General features: G+C 37.4%; 1 protein-coding gene across 1 annotated transcript; it reads right to left on the bottom strand.

Annotated features, from left to right (window-relative positions):
* Positions 1-1,189: 1,189 nt before the first annotated feature.
* Positions 1,190-19,465, bottom strand: LOC137281354 (glutathione reductase, mitochondrial-like). Its single transcript, XM_067812532.1, has 12 exons — positions 19,252-19,465; positions 17,871-17,986; positions 14,988-15,057; positions 13,684-13,816; positions 12,780-12,834; positions 11,624-11,723; positions 10,188-10,274; positions 9,560-9,694; positions 3,962-4,073; positions 3,392-3,523; positions 3,106-3,239; positions 1,190-2,270 (listed from the first exon to the last, which is right to left on the bottom strand). The coding sequence occupies exons 1-12, from the start codon at positions 19,456-19,458 to the stop codon at positions 2,121-2,123; spliced, it is 1,431 nt and encodes a 476-aa protein (XP_067668633.1). The 5' UTR covers positions 19,459-19,465; the 3' UTR covers positions 1,190-2,120.
* Positions 19,466-21,250: the final 1,785 nt, after the last annotated feature.

The following is a 21,250-nucleotide window of genomic DNA, read 5'->3' as shown; positions in this document are numbered from 1 at the left end:
CTGCAATCAACACATCCTGAGATGGTGAACTACTTTGTGGCTGGAAAATGCCGTTCGTCAGAAGTAAGAAGCGGAGCATACAATCTGAATCTGCACCGGTTTCTGTCCCATCAAGAAATACGAGAAAAATGGATCCAGCTTGTTTGCAACCCATAGACATAACAACATGTCATGTGTACAAGTTTCACACCTGCCTGTGTAATTACACAATGTGACTGAGACAGAACCCAGGTGCACGAGCTATAAATCAATGTATTTCGTTTATCTGTAGCCTGAGAGGTGTTAAGCTCAAATTGCATGTGGTTAATGATTGAAGTGGTGTATTGCATATTATCATCAGCAGACAGGCAGACACATAGGTGTCAATAAAACTGACATTGACTTTTGTCTGTGACACAGGCTTCTTATTACAATCATGTTTTTTTTAAATGTTTCCATAGACATGAATTGAGCTGAGCAATTTTTTTTGCTCTGTTTTTACAAGTCGCCTTTCCCGGTTCAAGCCGCGCGAACCTAATCACTGTGCATGCGCTATGGGCGCAGCGCAACACAGCTGTTGAAACTAATTCAGGAAAATCCAGTGATCAACAGCAAGAACATTGATCACCGAAGTTGGGATACGATGACATAAATCAACCAAGTCAGCGAGCCGAACACAGATCCTGTTAGTCCCTTCAAGCGTGGGTTGCTGAAGACCAGTTCTAACCAGCATCTTCAAGGGTCTGGCCCCTTTCAACCAAAAGTGTTTTCTGGGGGCCAGTTCAAACCTGAAACCTCCTGAGCTAGAGAAATGTCTGTTTGCTGCCTAGAAAGCAATGTCAATACAAATAAGGTTCATTTGGAGACAGCATTACCTGATCCACAGCTCCAGTAACCAGAAAGTTCAGAACTGTAGTTTAATTTGAAAAGTCTTGGTTTAGTTACAAATTCCCAAGAAATGTTTTCATGCAATTTAAATTAATGGGTTTTTCTCTTTTAAATTATATTCCTGTAGACACTTTCAATTTTCTTCTTGCATAATCATATGTTCTACAGGACATGAAAACTTAGAAATAAAATTTATATAAGAAAAATGACAAACAACAAATATAATAAGTAAATAACTAGGAAAATAATGCAAATTAATTTTTATTTGACCAAGGTTTGTCTGCAAAAGGTATTAAAGTGATTAAAAACAGAATTCAAGAACTGATTACACCGTTGGTTTATTGAATCAAAGTCATAACAATGCACATATGGTGCTGTGGTTAAAAGAGGATATGCATAAGAAATACAAATGTTCTACAGGCCCCAGTATCGTGAGCATAGCAGTTGTTACTTTGAGATATCCAGACATTCGACATACAGAGCAAATGACAGTATTAGAGTAAGTGAGTGAGTATGGTTTTACGCTGCTTTTAACAATAACAGTATTCCAGCAATATCATGGCAGGGGGACATCAGAAATGGGCTTCACACATTGTACCCATGTGGGGAAATGAACCCGTATTTTTTTCATGATGAGCAAATGCTATAACCAGTAACTACTCTTAACAGTAATATATAACAATAGGTTGTTACTGGATGTATGATTGAGAAGTGCTTATTTCAACATAACATGCTTACTTGTGCTTCTAAAACTGTTCATGGCACAAATGCCAACTTCAAGGTAAGTGTATGCTATTCCATGGTAATGTCAAAGCTGGGTGAGTCCAAGGTTAATGATTGTACTGTGTATTATTATCGTTAAAACGAACAACCAGAGAAATTCATGTCCGCTTAGAGAATGAGGAGGTCATCAGAGAATAGGTTTGCGATATCGAATTTTGACATATTGGGGTTAACTAAATGCAAATGAATATAATTAATAATACATGTACAAGGTAAAAATATACTTGAAATTTTCATTTCTAATTGCTCAACATGGCAAGCACATGCAATATATTACATATATTATAAAGACATAACTAAATAATTACAAAATCTGTTTTCAAAATTATAATGTGGGTTTGTAGTTTGAGTAATAGTCTTTACCAGTATATATATGTTTCTTGGTACTGAGGTACATATTATGAAAGCATTTGGATTTTGCTGTGCCTGAAAAAAGGCAAATTGTTTTCTATCTATATTTGATTATATTGCTATCTCATGGTGACCAGTTCTTCTGATGACGTGGGATGAATGGCGACCGTGTTATCAAACTGGGCCTTGGTGGCGCCCATCTTGATGGCAACGGAAAACCCCTGAAGCATCTCGTCACAGCCTTGTCCGACCATATGGAGACCGACCACCTGAAAAAGAACAAACACCTGAAACACCTGAAGCCTTGAACTACAGCAAGCACCTGCAGCATATCATGACTGCCCTGAAATACAGCAAGCACCTGTAGCATATCTTGTCACCCTTGAAGTACAGCCAGCACCTATAACATATCATCACTGCCCTGAAATACAGCAAGCAACTGAAGCATATCATCAGTCCCCTGAAATACAGTAAGCACTTGTAGCATATCTTCAAATATGAAGTACAGCCAGCACCTGTAGCATATAATCCCTGCCCTGAACTGTAGCAAGCACCTGTAGCATATCTTCAAATATGAAGTACAGACAGCACCTGTAGCATGCCATCAGTGCCCTGAAATATAGCAAGCACCTGTAGCATATCATCACTGCCCTGAAATGCAGCAAGCACCTGTAGCATATCATCACTACCCTGAAATGCAGCAAGCACCTGCAGCATATTATCACTGCCCTGAAACGCAGCAAGAACCTGTAGCATATCATCACTACCCTGAAATGCAGCAAGCACCTGTAGCATATTATCACTGCCCTGAAATGCAGCAAGCACCTGTAGCATATTATCACTGCCCTGAAACGCAGCAAGCACCTGTAGCATATCATCACTGCCCTTCAACAATGACCTGAAACATGACAAGCACCTGTACTGTCATAACCCTGTCACTGTCACAATGACCTGAAAACAACATGTAGCAACACAGACATTTCCTGACCTCAAAAGCAAAGGCAAGTGACAAAGAACTAGGACAGGAATTTTTTTTGAGATTGGACTCTTGCAGCATTAAGAGTCCTGCTCTTGTCCACTATGAAGTAGCCAATGTCCACTCACCTTCTCCTCTGGCCCAGCACACACAAGTTTCATGCTACACTTGCCCTTGTGTTGTAGTACAGCGTAATACATGGGGGTGAAGGTGGACGTGTATACCTTCAGATTGTCTTTCCCATACTCCCTCACTGCCTCCTCTGAAAGATACCAAGTTGTCCACTATTGTCAATCATTCCAAGGTTTTGTGCTTAAAACCAGCTAAACCATTTTTGTAATCAGAAACAGATACAGGATTCAATCAAAAGCATGTCTGTGAATTATAAGTTGCAGTACGCTCTACAACACTTACCTTCAGTCAGTCCTATTGTGCCCACTGGCGGATGAGAGAAGACGACGGTTGGAATGTTGGAATAATCTAGCTTCAGATCCTTCTTGTTGTCAAACACCCGATGAGCTAGACGTCTCCCTGCTGCTATGGCAACTGAAACAATGAGTACATGCTGTGTAATAAGTCTGTTAAGAATCGCTTGCATATTTCATGAATAAAACCTTGTCACATTTAAATTCTTTTCATTGTTTGCAATCATTAGAAGGCAAGTGAGTGTGTTTTAAGTTACACTATGCAATATTCCCACATTCCCACTATATTGCTTCTGCCTGTAAATAATCAAGCCTGGACCTTGCAATCCAGTGATCAACAGCATGAGCACTGATCTACACATCTGGGCTGCGATGACATGTGTCAACCACTGCGAGCCTGACCACCCAATCGAACCTTTGTTGCCTTTTATGACAAGCCTGGATTAGATCTCTGCTAACCCAGATTCATCCCATAGTGACAGTCATATGAAAATATAACAAATGAGAAATACAGCAAGGTAGCTTCAAAATCAGATTTGCAATAAAACTAGAGTTTTACCTGGTGTCAACAGAGCCTTTCCGCAGACGTCGCCCAAAGCATAAATGTCCTTGACATTGGTGTTCTGGTACTCATCCACCACAATGTTTTTGTGTGCATCAAGCTCCACCCCCTGTAACCATAGTAACGCACATCTAACAGAAAGAGGCAGAGTTATGTAGAGAGTGAGTTCAGTGAGAGAGTGTCTTGAAAGACAGTGTTTCCCTAAATTTTAGAACCCATGAACATCTGGGTAAAATCAGTTTTCAGCAACTCATGCTTTTTGTAAGAGGTAACTAACAGGATTAAGAGGACAGACTTGCTGGTTGGAAAATATCATCCTGTTCAAAATGCATGCTCATGCTGCTGATCACTAGACGGTCTGGTCCAGACTTGATGATTTAAAGACTGCCGCCATGTAGCTGGAATATTGCTGAGTGTGATGTTAAACAACACATCAAACAAAAAACCAAATGTATTTAACTCATTAAGGCCGAGAGACGTGCGGCAAATTAATTAGCTTCTCACAGCGAGAGCCACATATTGTGGGTAATAAAAAGCACCTCTCATTCAGCGAGAGACTCGCATATGCGTTTTACATTATAAATCCATACTGTTCCTATTATTTCAATCAATTTAGCACCAACGATCAAAGATTAGCTTTTCTTACAACAGAGGTTTCTTTCTGTGTTACTCAGAAGAACTATTAATGTGTTTTGATAACAATTTGCTTGCAATTTCGAGGGCTTATACAAGCAAATGAACACATGTCTGCGAGAAAGGGGATTATGAGGTGTTGTGACAGGAGGTAAGTGTTTGTTACTCGTCATTGGGAGTGAATACTAAGATACTATGTTTGCACATAGATTGAATTAACGGTGACAAAAGGTTACAAAACCTTCTTCCAAATGTAATCATTCATTCATTCATTGTAATAGTTCATATAATGAATCATAGACATAAATAGCAATACTGTATTACACCCATGTTCATGTAGATTTGAAATAAACCACGTTACTAATTTAGACCTAACTCATTTGCAACTATTGGTATATAAAGTTGACAATAATACATAATCGAATATGAAGTGATAACTCTTGCATCTACTCATATATAGTACACATAAACCATACAAAGGTAACTGGGATATTTTGTTCAAGCTGCTTCATGCTGATCTGAAATGTGATTTTTCAATGCAATTTACATAAGCATTGTGTAAGAAACGTTTATATTTGATCTCTGTAATTATCTTATCCAGTGTAATGATTACGTGTATCAGATCCATTGTCAATAATATATCAGTTACGGAATTGATGCGTATAATCATTCAGTGAAACAACACTAAATGAGATATAGTCTGGTTCATAATTATTGAGAATTTTTCTTCTTACTTTGAGCTATCCTAACACCTCAACTGATTCACTGATACTTAAAACTAAGTAATGGTATAAGGGAGGTAACTCATCTTGGCCTACTGAGTATAGTACAATTAGAGTTACCTCCCCTGAATTTGTAGCAGCCGTCATTTTCCTCAGCACTGTCAACAATGTCTGCTGAAGATAAAAGAAGGTTGATTTTTGAGTTGTGTAATCAAGGAATTGATGATGTAAATACATTGGCAGAGAGAACAGGAACTCCTCTTTCTACTGTGTATAGGATTAGGAAGAAGATTAAAGAGGGAAAGGATTTGGGGCACCAGAAAGGAGCAGGGAGACCCAGAAAATTGGACTTCTCAGATCGCGTCCGACTGGGAATTTTAGCGTCTGAAAAGCAAAGGGCAAGCATCTCCAACATCAGGTATGAAATGATAGAAAGGGGATCAATAGTTGTATCAAAATCTACAGTTAGAAGAAATTTGATTGATCTTGGATGGGAGAAAAAGACTGGAATTCCTTCTCCTCTCATGAAACAAGAACATAAAGACAGGCGTGTTGAGTGGTGTTTGGCACATGAAAACTTTGACTGGGAAAATGTGATTTTTACTGATGAAAGCTCAATATGGGTATATCCCAATAATGTGAAAATATGGACAAAGTCTGCGTCAGCACCGTTGTATCGACGACCTAAATACAGCCCAAAGTTTCATGTATGGGGAGGGATATCCTTATTAGGAACGACCCCGCTGTGTGTGTTTGAGGGAAATCTGACAAGTCAACGCTACACTAACATATTAGATAATTTTCTCCTTCCAAGTGCACATGTGTTTTATGGAAATGACTGGATTTTGCAGCAAGATAATGATCCTAAACACACCGCAAAACATGCCAAGCAGTGGTTTCAGGAGAAAAATGTGACTACATTACCATTTCCTGCATATAGTCCTGACTTAAATCCCATTGAGAACATTTGGGGGATGATGAAGGAATGTGTGAATCAAAAGGGGTTGACAAAAATTGAAGACGTGAAGAGAGAAGTGGTCCGATACTGGGACAGCATAACTCACGAGACACTAACCTCTCTGATAGGAAGTATGCCTAGCCGTCTTAGACTGTGCCGTGAAGCTCAAGGAGACTTGATAAAATATTAAATTGTTACCTACACAACATGAAAAGGTCAGTTCACTTTTACAATAAATTCAATTTTATCTGATTTGTTCTCGTTTAATAATATGAAATGCTTTAGCTATTCTCAATAATTTTGAACCATACTGTATATGAACACCTCTTTCAACCTCAAAATAACCTCTGGCCGAATGCAGGTCCAGGTAAAGTTTTGTCCTGTGACAAATGTAAAACAAACTAATGCACTGTTACATCATTGGACAACCTGATTTGTCTAGACACGCCCATTGTCAATCTTCTGAACCTCGTTTGCTTTCAAACAAATATAATGCCCATCTTCATAAATATTTGGGGAGATTCCACTACGAGTGTATACATTACAATAAATCAGTATCATGTATCAACTTTTTCGAATTCTATAATACACGTACTTCAATAACGATATTTATTCGAAACTATGTGCAGATTATATTGAAATGTTCAGCAAGCCATTATGTTTGATGTACAAGTAGTGTACGCAAAATGTATATGCAAATAAATACCATCTCTACTCAATAGTTGGACTGGGTTATCCGGAGTAAAAATAAACGGATTGTAGCGCTTTGAGCACTTCAAAGAAAAATAAACACGTCAAAGTGCTTGTTAGTCCTACATGTACATTTCAGGCATCCTTACGATTATGTATGTTCATGATACACAAACTTTTTCATGATAGCTAGAGTTGATAACGATGAAATCTAGCATATCAATTGGTCAGTGATCTAACCAACAGTCAATCTGTATCAAAGCTGTCTAGTGACCGAACGTGCTCTTCAGAAATTTAGCTCACGCCCCATCACCTGTCATTTCCTATGTGACAGGTATCTCATGATACGATTGGTCATAGATAACAAATCAGAGACTATTGAACAGTTGAGATACAAAACGTCCTATTCGGGAACTTTGATGACGCCCATCCCATGACCCTTTGTCTTATGTATGTGCAAAGAATAGCATTATACAATATGTATACATGTATGTTCGTATGATATTTTCTGCATTAAATCTAGATGAACCAAAGTGACAAACTGTGAATCTGTTCCATGTACGTCACACACTAGCTTGTTAGTACTTACCTTAAAACATTCAGTATATACTAGCAACGCATCAGCGAAAACACTTCTTTATAGAAGATTATTATTAATGTGCGTAAATTCTTCTTTACTGCCACTGACATAGATGTTTTGAACAATTTAACCTCACACAATGATATGAGAGGGACAATTTGTTTAAGTATGTCTTACATACAAAGAATACAAACATTTGTGAAGAAAATACACACACAAACACGACACCAACAGTCTAGGTTTTCTTTCAACATATACCTTTACAACCCAATTAAACAATTAAACAAATCAGGACTTGCTCGTATGATGAGACAGTTTCCTGTAAACCTGCCAGGGATATCAGGCGTGAATAGCCCTAATTAGTCTCGCGACAACCGGCCAGGCAATCAGCATGGGGCTCCAGGTGTTGAGCAGTGAAGTGGCTCTCCGGCTTAATGAGTTAACCAAAGTGGTTTTGAAATGTGTAACACTTGATGAGAGAATGTCAGCTTTAGTGATAGAGAAAAGCTTGCACAACTAGACAACTAGACTTGGCTATCAAAATAAGGTCAGAGAGATCAATAATAGTTAACTAAAAATCAATCACTTACTGATAATATCAGTGAAGTAGGAAAAGGGACTGCATGTAATTTGTTAGGCTGTTGTTGTGTATAGATGTTTTTTATGTTTATTTTAATGTGACTTAGACCTGGAACTGTCCATTTATCTTATCTTATCTTATCTTATCTTAAGTAACTTTGAGCAAAATTGAAAAAAAAAGTCTGAGACGTGAATATACACCACTGGTAAGCGATGACAAGTGTATGCATGGGTTACTATCAAAACAGGTTTATCTTATCTCACCTTAGCTCACCTCACCTCACCTTATCTTGAACACTATCAAGTAGCAGACCATGAATAAACCCTAATTTTAAGCATTGTGTGATTGAAGTCAATCTTTATTCCATCACAAAAGTTTATGCACAGTATTATCAATGCCACTCAGGGATTTACATTGAGTTGTGTATTTAAGGGTCCCTGGGACTCTTACTCCTAATTTCAAGGGGTCCTTGACTACAAAATGGGGGTCCCAGACACTTAAATAGTATCATTAATACTATGTTGTGATATTGTTGTAATTCAGTTACTGTTATTGTATTGTGTATCAAGATCATCACATTGTTACAAAAGATACCATAACCCAGCTAGCAGCAGACTCAGTGGTGACTTGTTGTTACTTGATTAATTTTATTAATTTTAAAAAAAAAGAATTTGGACTTTTTCTATGTCCTTGTGGATGCACTAATAGATATTGTTGCACCCATTGTTCCCCATAAATGCCTGACACTATTTTCATATCAATATTTCTGCTCATGAGTCATTTCTGCCAGCCCACTTCAAGATTGGATCCAATGTTTACCAGAGTCCAAAAACATTTAAGGATTAATGTACATCTCCTCAAATACGTATTTGATTTTTTGCCACTTAGGAATCCAGACGTGAAATGTAAATCCAACAGTTCACATTGACATAAGTTTCCAATAGCTCAGTGTTCACGAATAGTGTCTGACCCTCTGACAAATCTGGCAGATTTGCCAATGGTCAGACAGAAGTTCCCAACCTGTTGGCCTGAGTGTCTGACTGAATATATTACAATGACTTTGCCTGAAGTTGTTATTTGTGGCATGTGACACTTGTTCACTGTTTATATATTTAAGTTTATTATGTTTGTCATTATATAATGTTAATACTTTCAATGCCAATTATGAGAAATGTTAAATCTGAAATGTGTGTTTAATTATATTCTGTGGGTCCCGTGAATTTACAGTGGGTCAGACAGACATCTGAAACTTACAGGACCCCATGTCCTGTTACTTTGAAACACCATTCGTATACACTGATAGCTTCAGGTACTGACATAGAGACCAGCAAATGATACACAGTGATTAGATCAGGGTACAATGAATCGTCCTCCCCAGCATCATCATCTATGTCATCTGGTGAAATCTATGACATTATGTCCTACAACTGACCACTTTGTCCAACCCCACTTTGTCCGTGTTGGGGACTCGACCAATAGCCCACAGTAGACATGTGACACCAGCAATCTGACCGGTCGTCGTTTCCACAGTGAGGGTGCCATCGCTTTCCTTGGTTACGGATGTAACCTGCAACAAACATCAGCACTCAAACGCACATTCAGGCAACACATTTTACTGTCTTTTACAGCCCTTCTAATTGAAAAGAAAATTTTATAAACAAATTGTCGTGTATCCACCGTGATTGGCCTAGTCAATGACAGAACAACAATTCATGTCATAACAGCAGCCATGTTTATTCCACCACACTACATTCAAGGGACATCACTCTAGTTGAATCTAGCATTAGAACTGGCATTAAGTCTTACGGAATTGTCTCCCTTAGACTGTTAATGTTATATACTCTTAAGTGCCATACACTACACAAATCATTCTCATCTCTCTTCCTGAATGACCCCAAAGTGTGCCTCCATCTGTCTTTCTAACAACCATAGAAAGCTGCAGTTTAATAAGAGGAATTTCAAGTCTGGGAAAACAATGCTGTTGAATTTTCACACACTACTGATGCTCTAAATTATTTATGATTGTTGATTGTGTTATATGGTTTCTTAGCAACACCTACCTTTGTCTTCTTTCTAACCTTGACTCCTTCACTTTCAAGGCTATTTGTCACAAACGTGCTGACCATGGAGTCAAATGTTCTGAGTACCTTTCAAAAAAGAGAAAATAGTACCATATCACTGTCTCCCCAGGATATACTGTCAACAATTTGAAATGTCAAGAATGAAAGCAGTGTTAATGTTTTTGTCTGCATTGTTGTTGAAACATAGTTTGATTTGAAGAAAATCCAATCTTACTGCTCCAGATATATATGTATGGGCACATCCCACTTCTGGTCCAATTAGAAAGGCTTTTTGTGAACTTTTACTTGGCAATGACAGGAAGTCAATATTATTCTTCCACAAAGCAACTTTCTTTACCTTCATGAAACTCCAAACTATGGCTTCAAAACAATTATGATGTAGTTCATGATTCAAAATATGAACAAAAGAAACTCCTGGAAAGTGAGAATTTGTAAAGTACTAATTATATTATATATTTAACATTCTGACAATGTAACCATAAGACTGTTTGCTTGAGGGAATTGTCAGGTTGTATGCAAACATTACTTGCTAACAGTCACTTTGGTCCACAAACAAAGTTGCTCCCCTATTAAAGCTATTATTGTGTATTCTAATGACAGTTTGAGGGATGTGCCCAGGTCTCTAAGCACAATTCTCTTTCCACAGAGGTTACTCCTGTCATACCTGCCTATGTAACCTCTGTTCTAATACCGCCTTTTCATGGTGCAAGCGTTCAAGACTCGCGACTGGAGGTATTCAGATTTACTTGTACAATCAGAGACGTTGTTTCAAGAGTGATCACTCGCAAGATCTCCGTAATTTCCCAATACATCAGGAAAACTTGCCACTACCAGTTTTGGTTTCTACAAACACATCCTGGTGATTGATCCCTGCACTCTCTTTTGCCAGTTTCTGATTTTCAGTTAAACATGAAATACCGAATCTTTCCTTCGCATGTTGATGAACCAACTCCATGGTGGCCGCCACATTGGAGCTAAGTCTATTTAACGCATGTTCTGATTGGATAGTAACAAGAGAGATAATTCCTGTTGCGATTTTTTGTCGCAAGGGGATTTCTCGATGACTGGGAAGTATGGCTGTATTAGAACAGAGGTTATGTAGGAAGATGTGACAGGAGTAATCTCTGTGGGAAGAGAATGTCTAAGCACTTGACTCATTGTTTTACTTGTTGTTTGTTGTCAAATGCCACATTCAGCAGTTTTCCAGCTATGTGGAAACAGTCTGAAAAAATCAAATCTGGACCAGAAAATTCAGTGGTCAACATTATGTGCCTCAATTTCCTCAATTAGCTTACGATCACATGTGTCAATCAAATCAGCATCTCCTGTTTCCAAGCCCATAAGATTGTATCAAATGAGCATGCTTTTATCTGCAGTACTGTTCATTCAAATGAATGAACATGAAATGCACTCACTTGTTCGTAGCGAATCAAGATTGATGTGTCAGCTCCAAGGGCTCCAAATATCCCGGCCAGCTCCACAGCTATGTAACCAGCACCAACCACCACCACTTTCCTGTGGAGCCAAACAGATTCATGTCACATGTGGTGGTTTGTGGTTGTTTCACAACACACTCAGAAATACACATAGTTAAAACAGCAACCAATACCAATATACAACAAACTCTGGACCAAATAATCCAGAGACTGGTATTGTGAGCAACGACCCACACAATGTAATGGGCGATCCTTTTGAATTTATCTTCCCTTCACTAATCCGCTAGGTGCTCTGAACTGGACGCTCCAACCTTAAACTGACAGCACAAGTCCTACGTGCGATGTGAGCCTTCACTGAAAATGTTGACGCCGGTGCATGGACAGTACATCTTTTACCTTTTACTATGATATATCAAGTGTTATGTCCTGAAATATTTATTCCATTACTCTGTAATTTATATGACCCAGCTGTTTAATATGAAGATCAGGATATCTTATATGACAGAATCTGATGGTCACCTTTTCTTTCTGCTTACTAAACATAAAAGGTGTCTTTAAAAATAATTTCAGTCCAATAAATTCAGTAAGTTAACTTTGAGGTAGAGTTTGTTTGTTAGTTGTTTCAGAGCATTTGTTTAATTTATTGTTTAATGCTTTCAGAATATTCAAGCTAAAAGTGTGAGTGAGTGAGTTTGGTTTTGAGCTACTTTTTACAATCAATCTCAGGTCTTCCGTATTATGAGTGAACGCCCACTGGGCGACCCCACTGTCCATCAAGCTATAAAAAGGTATAATTTAGTCTGAACCTAACTATCCAGTGACTGATCAGGGCATTGGCGATGCCCTGTGGTAAAAGTAGTTGCGTCATCATGCTGAGGACGTGGTTTCGACTACCCATATGAGAACAATGTGTGATGCCCATATCTTGAATCCCCCACTTGATTTGTGGATGGGTAGATGTGAATTTGTTATCGGTTCTGTATTGTCAACTGACAACCATGAGACCATTCAAAGAGGTACGAAATGTTTGTATCTGGTACTAAGTACCAAAGTTTCACAAAGTACTGTGATGTATTAGAAGGCTCTATAGAATTAATAGCAACTGCTCCCTAAACAAATAATTCCTGTTTCTTACTTTGGTAAATCTTCCAGTTCGAAGAAGCCATCACTTGAAATGCCATGTTCAGCACCTGCATTTGAAACCATTGAGGCTGTTACCATGGTTTCTAAGACAAACTATTTCAAAGGTTAACAATGAAAAGTTTCAAAGAAACATACGTTTGACATGCATTAATTTCTCATCACAATGTTGTGTTAGATTGATGAAAAGAATACACAGAACAGCAGGATGATGTCTTTGTTGCAAATGACATCGGTTGTCAAGGTTACAAGTTAGTGAGTCACAATATGGCAGAAATAGGAAATACTGCTGATATGACAAAAAAACAAACTCACTTATATCACAATGAATTCAACATAAATGAAAAAATTAAATTCTTTAATTCTACGACAGGAATCAACAACCATGAGATATTACAAAAGATATTTTATTATTTCTCTGTAATATTGGTAACTACTGATAGTTTAATCACTTGAAGGGATGTCACCATCCATAAGTTTCATGAATTGATGTATCACAATACCCATGTCATGATTTGATACAAATGATGGTATCTATTTTCACAGCAGTATAGTGAATATAGCTACATTTTGAACATTAATATTATATTTTATAACTGTGCATAAACAGATCAACATTTTTTCTCTGAGACTAAAACGTTCTAATTTCTGACCTTTGTGCATGAAAAATAATCACTTGTAACTATAATAACATCAAAAAACATGATACAATCACAAAATGTAAAAGACAAATAAACATGTAAACTAATACTTTGAACACTATACATTGATACAGTTTTGAATGTATCGATAATTGTATGGTCTTAAAAAAAGCATCGACGCATCAGTGTATTTATGTATCATGTCACCCCTTATTAGTTAATTATCAAAACACATATTGGGTTCATGTCTGTCTATACCTGGTATGTCAGGGAAGACTGGACGTCCCCCAGTCGCTATCAGGATGTGAGGGGCAGAATACTTCTGACCATTGACCTCCACACAGCGGTCATCTGTAAAAGTGGCATGTCCAACTATCCTCTCTACTTTGGACTGAAAATAGTACAAATGACCCATTTCAGTGAAAGAGGATTTATCAAATCCACAGTTTCTGATGGCTAGAGGTCATGGGTCAGAGACAAATATAATTTCATTTGACACATGACTCACATTTATTAAGTGAGGAGTTCTAGGAAAGATGTCATGTTTCATAATTTCATGATTTTAAAATATATCGTAAATTTCTCCTTTGTACATTCACCAAGATTAACAACCCACTGTCACCAAAACTCTGAGCACCATGTTTTTGTTTCATGCTTTCTGTATCATTGGGAAAGGCTGTCAGGAGCTATACTGTTTAAGTTTGGTAAAGTCTATGGTCAAGTGTTTCACCAAAAAAGAAAAATTACTAAGATCCCCATCATACTGGGTTTCCACCACGCCGACTGTTGTCACAATATTCACATGCCCAAGAAAAATATCAAGATATCCGAACTTCAAGACATCTAGCTAGGGCATATCATAGCATACTACTATGAAAGAAAACAAAACAAAATGCAGATGTCATTGTTTGTACATACTTTTGTATTCACAGGGATCACAATCATACATGATACAACTCATGTTGCAGTGACCATCTTGAATAATCTTGTGAACCCACCAAGGGCCTCAGTAGCTTTGGGAAGGGCAATTTAGAAACAACATGCTGGTCATGTGATTACACAAAATTTTCATTGGATTCTCAATATGTTTTGTTTCAAAATTATAATCCGCTATCAGTGGTGTTTAGTCATAACACTGAATACTTCCTAGTTAATTCCTTCTTAATTAATCCTTATTTTAAATAAAAGCAAGTGACAACATCGACTCAATTAGGCCTAATTAGTTTACACATCCCAATTGATTCATGGTGCACTACTTGTAAACGTGTGGAAATAACCTCAGTTTAGAGGGATACTTGCCCATTAAAGTTAGGTGAATATTGAGCATCTCGAGTTAAAAAGTTAATTCTGCTTGTTGGGACCAAGAAATTATATCAAGATATCTGAAATATCGAGACATTTGTATCAAGTTAAAAGAGCTCGAATAATGATAAACTATGAATGATTTTGCCAGGATCAAGATGTCATATCAAGACAGCTGAGATATTGAGTTCAACATAATGGTGCTCGACTGCAACTGGAATATCTTCCAAAGCCACACAACAATGCTGACATTGTCTCACCCTATCTAGGTTGCTTTCATAGATCCCATTAAGTCTTTTGATGTATGCATCTCGGGATTTCTTCACCACACTGAAAACAGAAGACATTGAACATGAAAATTTTGATGTATGCATCTTAGGACTTCTTACAACACTGAAACCAGGATAAAGCACGACTCTGAGGCTATGGCAGGGAAAGTATGCCCTCAGTTGTAGAGAGGAGAGAAGTAAGACTCTGAGGCTATGGCAGGGAAAGTATGCCCTCAGTTGTAGAGAGGAAAGAAGTAAGACTCTGAGGCTATGGCAGGGAAAGTATGCCCTCAGTTGTAGAGAGGAAAGAAGTAAGACTCTGAGGCTATGGCAGGGAAAGTATGCCCTCAGTTGTAGAGAGGAAAGAAGTAAGACTCTGAGGCTATGGCAGGGAAAGTATGCCCTCAGTTGTAGAGAGGAAAGAAGTAAGACTCTGAGGCTATGGCAGGGAAAGTATGCCCTCAGTTGTAGAGAGGAGAGAAGTAAGAATCTGAGGCTATGGCAGGGAAAGTATGCCCTCAGTTGTAGAGAGGAAAGAAGTAAGACTCTGAGGCTATGGCAGGGAAAGTATGCCCTCAGTTGTAGAGAGGAAAGAAGTAAGACTCTGAGGCTATGGCAGGGAAAGTATGCCCTAAGTTGTAGAGAGGAGAGAAGTAAGACTCTGAGGCTATGGCAGGGAAAGTATGCCCTCAGTTGTAGAGAGGAGAGAAGTAAGACTCTGAGGCTATGGCAGGGAAAGTATGCCCTCAGTTGTAGAGAGGAGAGAAGTAAGACTCTGAGGCTATGGCAGGGAAAGTATGCCCTCAGTTGTAGAGAGGAGAGAAGTAAGACTCTGAGGCTATGGCAGGGAAAGTATGCCCTCAGTTGTAGAGAGGAGAGAAGTAAGACTCTGAGGCTATGGCAGGGAAAGTATGCCCTCAGTTGTAGAGTGGAGAGAAGTAAGACTTTGAGTGTATATTATCCTACACATATCATATCCTATACTACTCATCAAAAGTATGGACTCACTTAAAGTTCTCACTGTACGTTATGTATAGATATATATATATAATTTGTAGCAATAGAGTACCAGCAAACCTACAGTTATTATTAAATGGCAGTGCAGATCTTCTGTACCGTGATAATATCCAGATTTTTAAAGAAGTTCAAAAATATATATTAAAATCTAAAAGGTTCAGTGATTGGATATAATGTTACTCATGTAAGGAAATCATGTATTACCTGTAATTATTTGTTTTATATGGCTTATTCTCCTTTTGTATATATCTTTCTATTCCTGTACATAGTTTGTTTCACTTCATGCATGTAAGCATTGAATATAGGAGAGGGTTTCACTAAGTTGGCATAACTTGTACCCAATCCATTCTCTGGAATAAATATGTTTAAAAGAAAAAGATATATGGTTATACAGAAGATCAATTTCTCCACTTACTTGGGGGAACCAAATGCAAACCTTATGCAGGTGAATTTCATGGAGATCATGCAACAAATTGCTGAAAACATTGATATGAACAGCTGCATTTTGGTGTAAAGCTTTCTTTAGACTTCGCCAATTTTCACTGAATTCATCACTTACTGAACTCATGATAATAATCTTGTCTATGTTATGTATTTGCTTTACAATGCATCAGTTCATGTGTGAACAATACCTTCAAACAGTATGGAATATTTTTCAAAATCTAGTTCGGAACAGTTGATTGAAGTAAATGCAGAGCTCCAGATAAGGTGCGTATTTGCGCATTTTTCTCAATAAAAATCACATTTACTCAATTAATTACAAATCTGGGAACACAAAAAACATAAGAATCACTTTAAACCCAATAGGTCTATCATACCTTGCATACATCACTCAATTAACTAAACTGGCGTATGATTCATCGTGGGGCACAAACTCTACAACAGCATTAGCTAATGGTACGCGATGCCTACATATACAATCATAGCTGTAGCCACTGTCTGGAGTTTACTCTAATAATCACATGACTTCCATGTTAAGTATTTAGAAATGGCTGTCAAATGTGTGGCAGTTTGACAATTTGACGATTTGACAATTACTAAATACGTTTTCTGTTGAGATGCATGTATATTTATATATTTAGAAGAGTTAAGTACTCAATAAGGAAAAGAAACTCTGTACAAGAACTCAAGTCTTGTAACTAGTGGGAGCATACAAAATAAACATACTCCTCAAAAAATGCAATTACTCGTACATAAACAGACATGGGAGTAAATACCCAACTGCTTGAAAAATTATCTGGAGCTCTGTAAGTGGCTACATTAACTTGTTCTAGTAAGTCCATACTTTGCTGGGTAGTCTACATTGGGGATTACACATTCTCAGTAAAGTATAGACTATAGAACCTTTGGAGGTTTTGTCTCATCTGGGATTTGCATCCTCACTTTCAGAGATGGGCATCTGCTCACCTACACAACCATCAAACTCACTAAGACACATAACTTTCCACAAAAATTGGAATTCTTACAGTTAGTAGTCTGTATCTCTTACTTTGTGTACCCCTATGATAAGTGTAAATTGTCACCCCTCCCTCATTCAAATGTTATGAATAAACAATACCATTTAGAGAGTGATAAAATGTTATGCATGTTATATTTGGGAGTACACTTCCTAAGTAACGTGAAGATTCTAGGATTATATATTCTTTAGGCTTCCATTTTGTTGAAGCTGTGGTGGTTGGGTGGGTTAGATGGCTGACTTCTGTGATGGCGATTGGTGTAAACAGAAACATTTAGAGGTGTCTTATGTGTGCTTACTCTGCCCTCTGACAAGGGAGATAACTGTAATAAACACTGGTGGCAAAAACATGTGGGGCAAGGAAGACTGGTTCCACCAGATTTCACCAGTGATAATACTACCTCCAATCAAACTTTTTCAGCTCCACGGAAAAGCCATACTCCTCGTGTTCACGGATGAACTCAGCGTGCATGGCTGTGTTGTACATAATCTTCTTGGGAACACAGCCAACATTCACCTGAAAAACACAACATTTGCTCACTACTCGCGGGAGATAAAAAGTACACTTTTTGCATTACATCACACTGTATATTGACGTCATTCTCTTCTGCCTCCTTGTAACCAAACATGCCCTTGGTAACTAACGTCATGATGCATTGTCAGTTGCCATTGCCTCATTGTCATTGTTTAACAGAATTTTGACTTTCTACTTCATTTCAGTTCTCAGATACATTACACGTGGCATAAAAGGCAATACATGTATATCACATCCTTGAGGTTTTGTAAGGTTTAAACAAGTATATAGATACATTGAATTTCATGACAGTTTCTGTAGAGGGTATATAAGATTGAACAAAAAAGGTTGACTAGTGTGACTGAGAGTATAATGGAAACATCAGTTGATATTATAAGAGTGCTTCAGTGCTCAGTCAAAGAACAGCTGATAAATGATTCCACATCCTTGAATAGGGATCTAAGTTATTGTTTTTAGTAGCTATATACTTTTTGGTTGTACATATATCTTTTAATAAGCAAAAAAGTCTGTCAGTAGAGAGTGCATGTTGTTTAATATTTGTGAGAAAAATGAATCTTTACGCAAGAAGTATAAAATTACTTATCATATTATTGTTTGTGCACACTCCAAACATTTTGCCAAAAGTTTTTAACGAAATCACAGTAAAAGAACATATGTGATATGTCTATAGAAATATTTCTACAAAGATTACATGTGTCAGTATCTTTCTTGGCATAAATTATTCTCTAAAGAAATCTGCACGGAAAATCAAACAGCTGACAATCGTTTGTACTTTTCCTGTAGTATTTCATGGTGAAAGACAGTATTCCAATACTCTAGTTGCCTCAGGGTCGGGTCAGTTTTACTGGATTTCTGTATCCATGGGCTAGTTTAAATTTCAGTACAGTCTTGGAGCAAGTCTAGAATGGAGCCGCAAGTGGTTCTTTCAGAAAATTGCCAACATGAAAATGGGAATTCAAACTGTCTACAGCAGAAAAAAATCACAACACATAATTTACACCTAAATTAACTTAATTAATGCATTATTAATAATCTGGGATCTACCAGTTCACTTAAAACGATTCACCGATTTAGGAAAGCATACAGTCAAGATAAAGATAGATCCTTTTCATATTCAGGGCTGTTTATGAATCCGTCACGCATGAATGCAAAAGGCAAATGTCATTGCTTTCGACATGACGTTGCAGTTTGGCCAAACAAGTTCAAGGCACATTTTGAAACGATCAGAAATCGATATCCAAACTTACACACGTTCCACCCCATCTGCTCTCCTCGATGATAGCAGCCTTGACACCAAACTCTGCAGCACGTCTGGCGCTCGCCAACCCCCCAGAACCCCCACCGATCACTAGGTAATCGAACGTCTTCACCACCGGAGGCATACTTGCAAATAAACGCCGAATCATTGACTCTCGACTCACGTCGTTTGGGTTCCTGTTCGGGAATACCCACATAAACCTCGTTCTGGATTCCGCAAAGTCATGTTTCTAAAATTAGATCTCAAGGGATTCTCCTTCTTGTGTCTGTGAGAGAGGTTCATCTCGAAGCTTTTGTACCTTAATTGTGTGAAAATAAGCTGTGTCATTGTTACATGTTAATATCATGTTACCTAATTGGGAGATAAGCCTAGCGGTTGCTTATTTATTTATTTATTTATTTATTTATTTATTTATTTATTTATTTATTTATTTATTTATTTATTTATTTATTTTCAAATTTATTTATTTATTTATTTATTTATTTATTTATTTTCAAATTCATTTATTTATTTTCAAATTTACTTATTTTCAAATTACTGGTTTGAATCACAATTACAGTATGGATAATAGAACATGATACTCTGCTGACATTGCCCGTGAGTCTCCATGTGAAATCCGAGCAATTAATCCATTAATGTCCATTAATGTCCAAATAGGATTTTGGAGTGAATTTGTTTCGATAAAGACACAAGTTTTTTATGGATGACAACTTCTTTATTGTGAAGAGTCAGGTGAATGAAACAATGGATTACGATCTGTTTACGTACATATAGGAACAACAACAGTATGACAAAGGAAGCCAGTAGTTAATTGGTGGATGGACAGGAGTTGAAGCCAGGAGGGTTGTGTACCCAGGCACGATTGGTAAGACAAACACTAGGAAGCAAGTTGGGGTGGGGTATAATGGACAAGGGAAGCCAGGGAGTGTTAATCCAGGCGTTTCATTCACCAGATGAAGAAGTAAGAATATACTTCGAAACGTCGTGACTCTTCACAATAAAGACGTTGTCATCTATAAAAAAAACCTGTGTCTTTATGTGCATCACTTCTAAATGCCATTCAAAGACTCAATTTGTTTCGATATTTTCAGTAATGTTTTCAAATGAAAGTCTCATATTTCAAATCTTACTGTTTCTAAGGGGATAGGTCAAAAGGGCCAAAATTGAAAGTCAAAAGGTCCAAAGGTAAGTCAAATCGGCCACAGACTTAGTCAAAAGGGCCAAACTTTTAGAAAACAGTAAGATTAAAAGAAATTTATTGGACGTTTTTTGCATTAGTTCTTATCCTAAACATCCTAAACTCATCAGAGTGTCTCAGTATTGTTTATTGAAAACGTCTTGAAAGTTGATTTACTTTATGTTATACAACTGTTTGCGTAATGATTACTAGTAGTCAGCAATCTAAACAAGATTAAAAGTAGTGGTTAAGTGTTTATGTTATGAGCATAGTCAACCATGCTGTTTCTGTAATGACTACACAACGTTTATAGAGAGTCATGGAAGTCAGACTCTAGCCAGTAATCTAAACAAGATTAATGTTTTATTTTGTTGTGAGGTTTAAATGTGTCATGTTTGTCAACTACACTAGTCAGTGATTTAATTAGTTGTGATTGGTCACATGAGTAAGAATGCTATGTAAGACTAACATTTCAAATTCAGTGACCACATCATTACATATCATAATATCAAATATGGTATACTTCAGTTTCAGGTCCATTTCAACTATTGAGTACATGTATATGATGATCACACAATAAATTGTTACTTTTGTTACTATTTACACATTAATACAAATCTAAACAATAAAAATAATAATTATTAATATAATCAAAGATAAAATGTAATTATTAGTTTGTATGACATAATGTTCCTTCTTTTCTACTTATGACCCTTTTGACGAGATACAGAGTGAGAGTGACTATTGAAAAGAGATGTGTGTGTGGTTGAGGTTGGAAAGAGAGAGAGAGGGAGAGGGAGAGAGTGACTAT

The sequence above is a fragment of the Haliotis asinina genome, chromosome 4, assembly GCF_037392515.1.
Source record: "Haliotis asinina isolate JCU_RB_2024 chromosome 4, JCU_Hal_asi_v2, whole genome shotgun sequence".
NCBI classification, from domain to species: domain Eukaryota; kingdom Metazoa; phylum Mollusca; class Gastropoda; order Lepetellida; family Haliotidae; genus Haliotis; species Haliotis asinina.
This window is presented reverse-complemented; position numbering and strand designations above follow the sequence as displayed.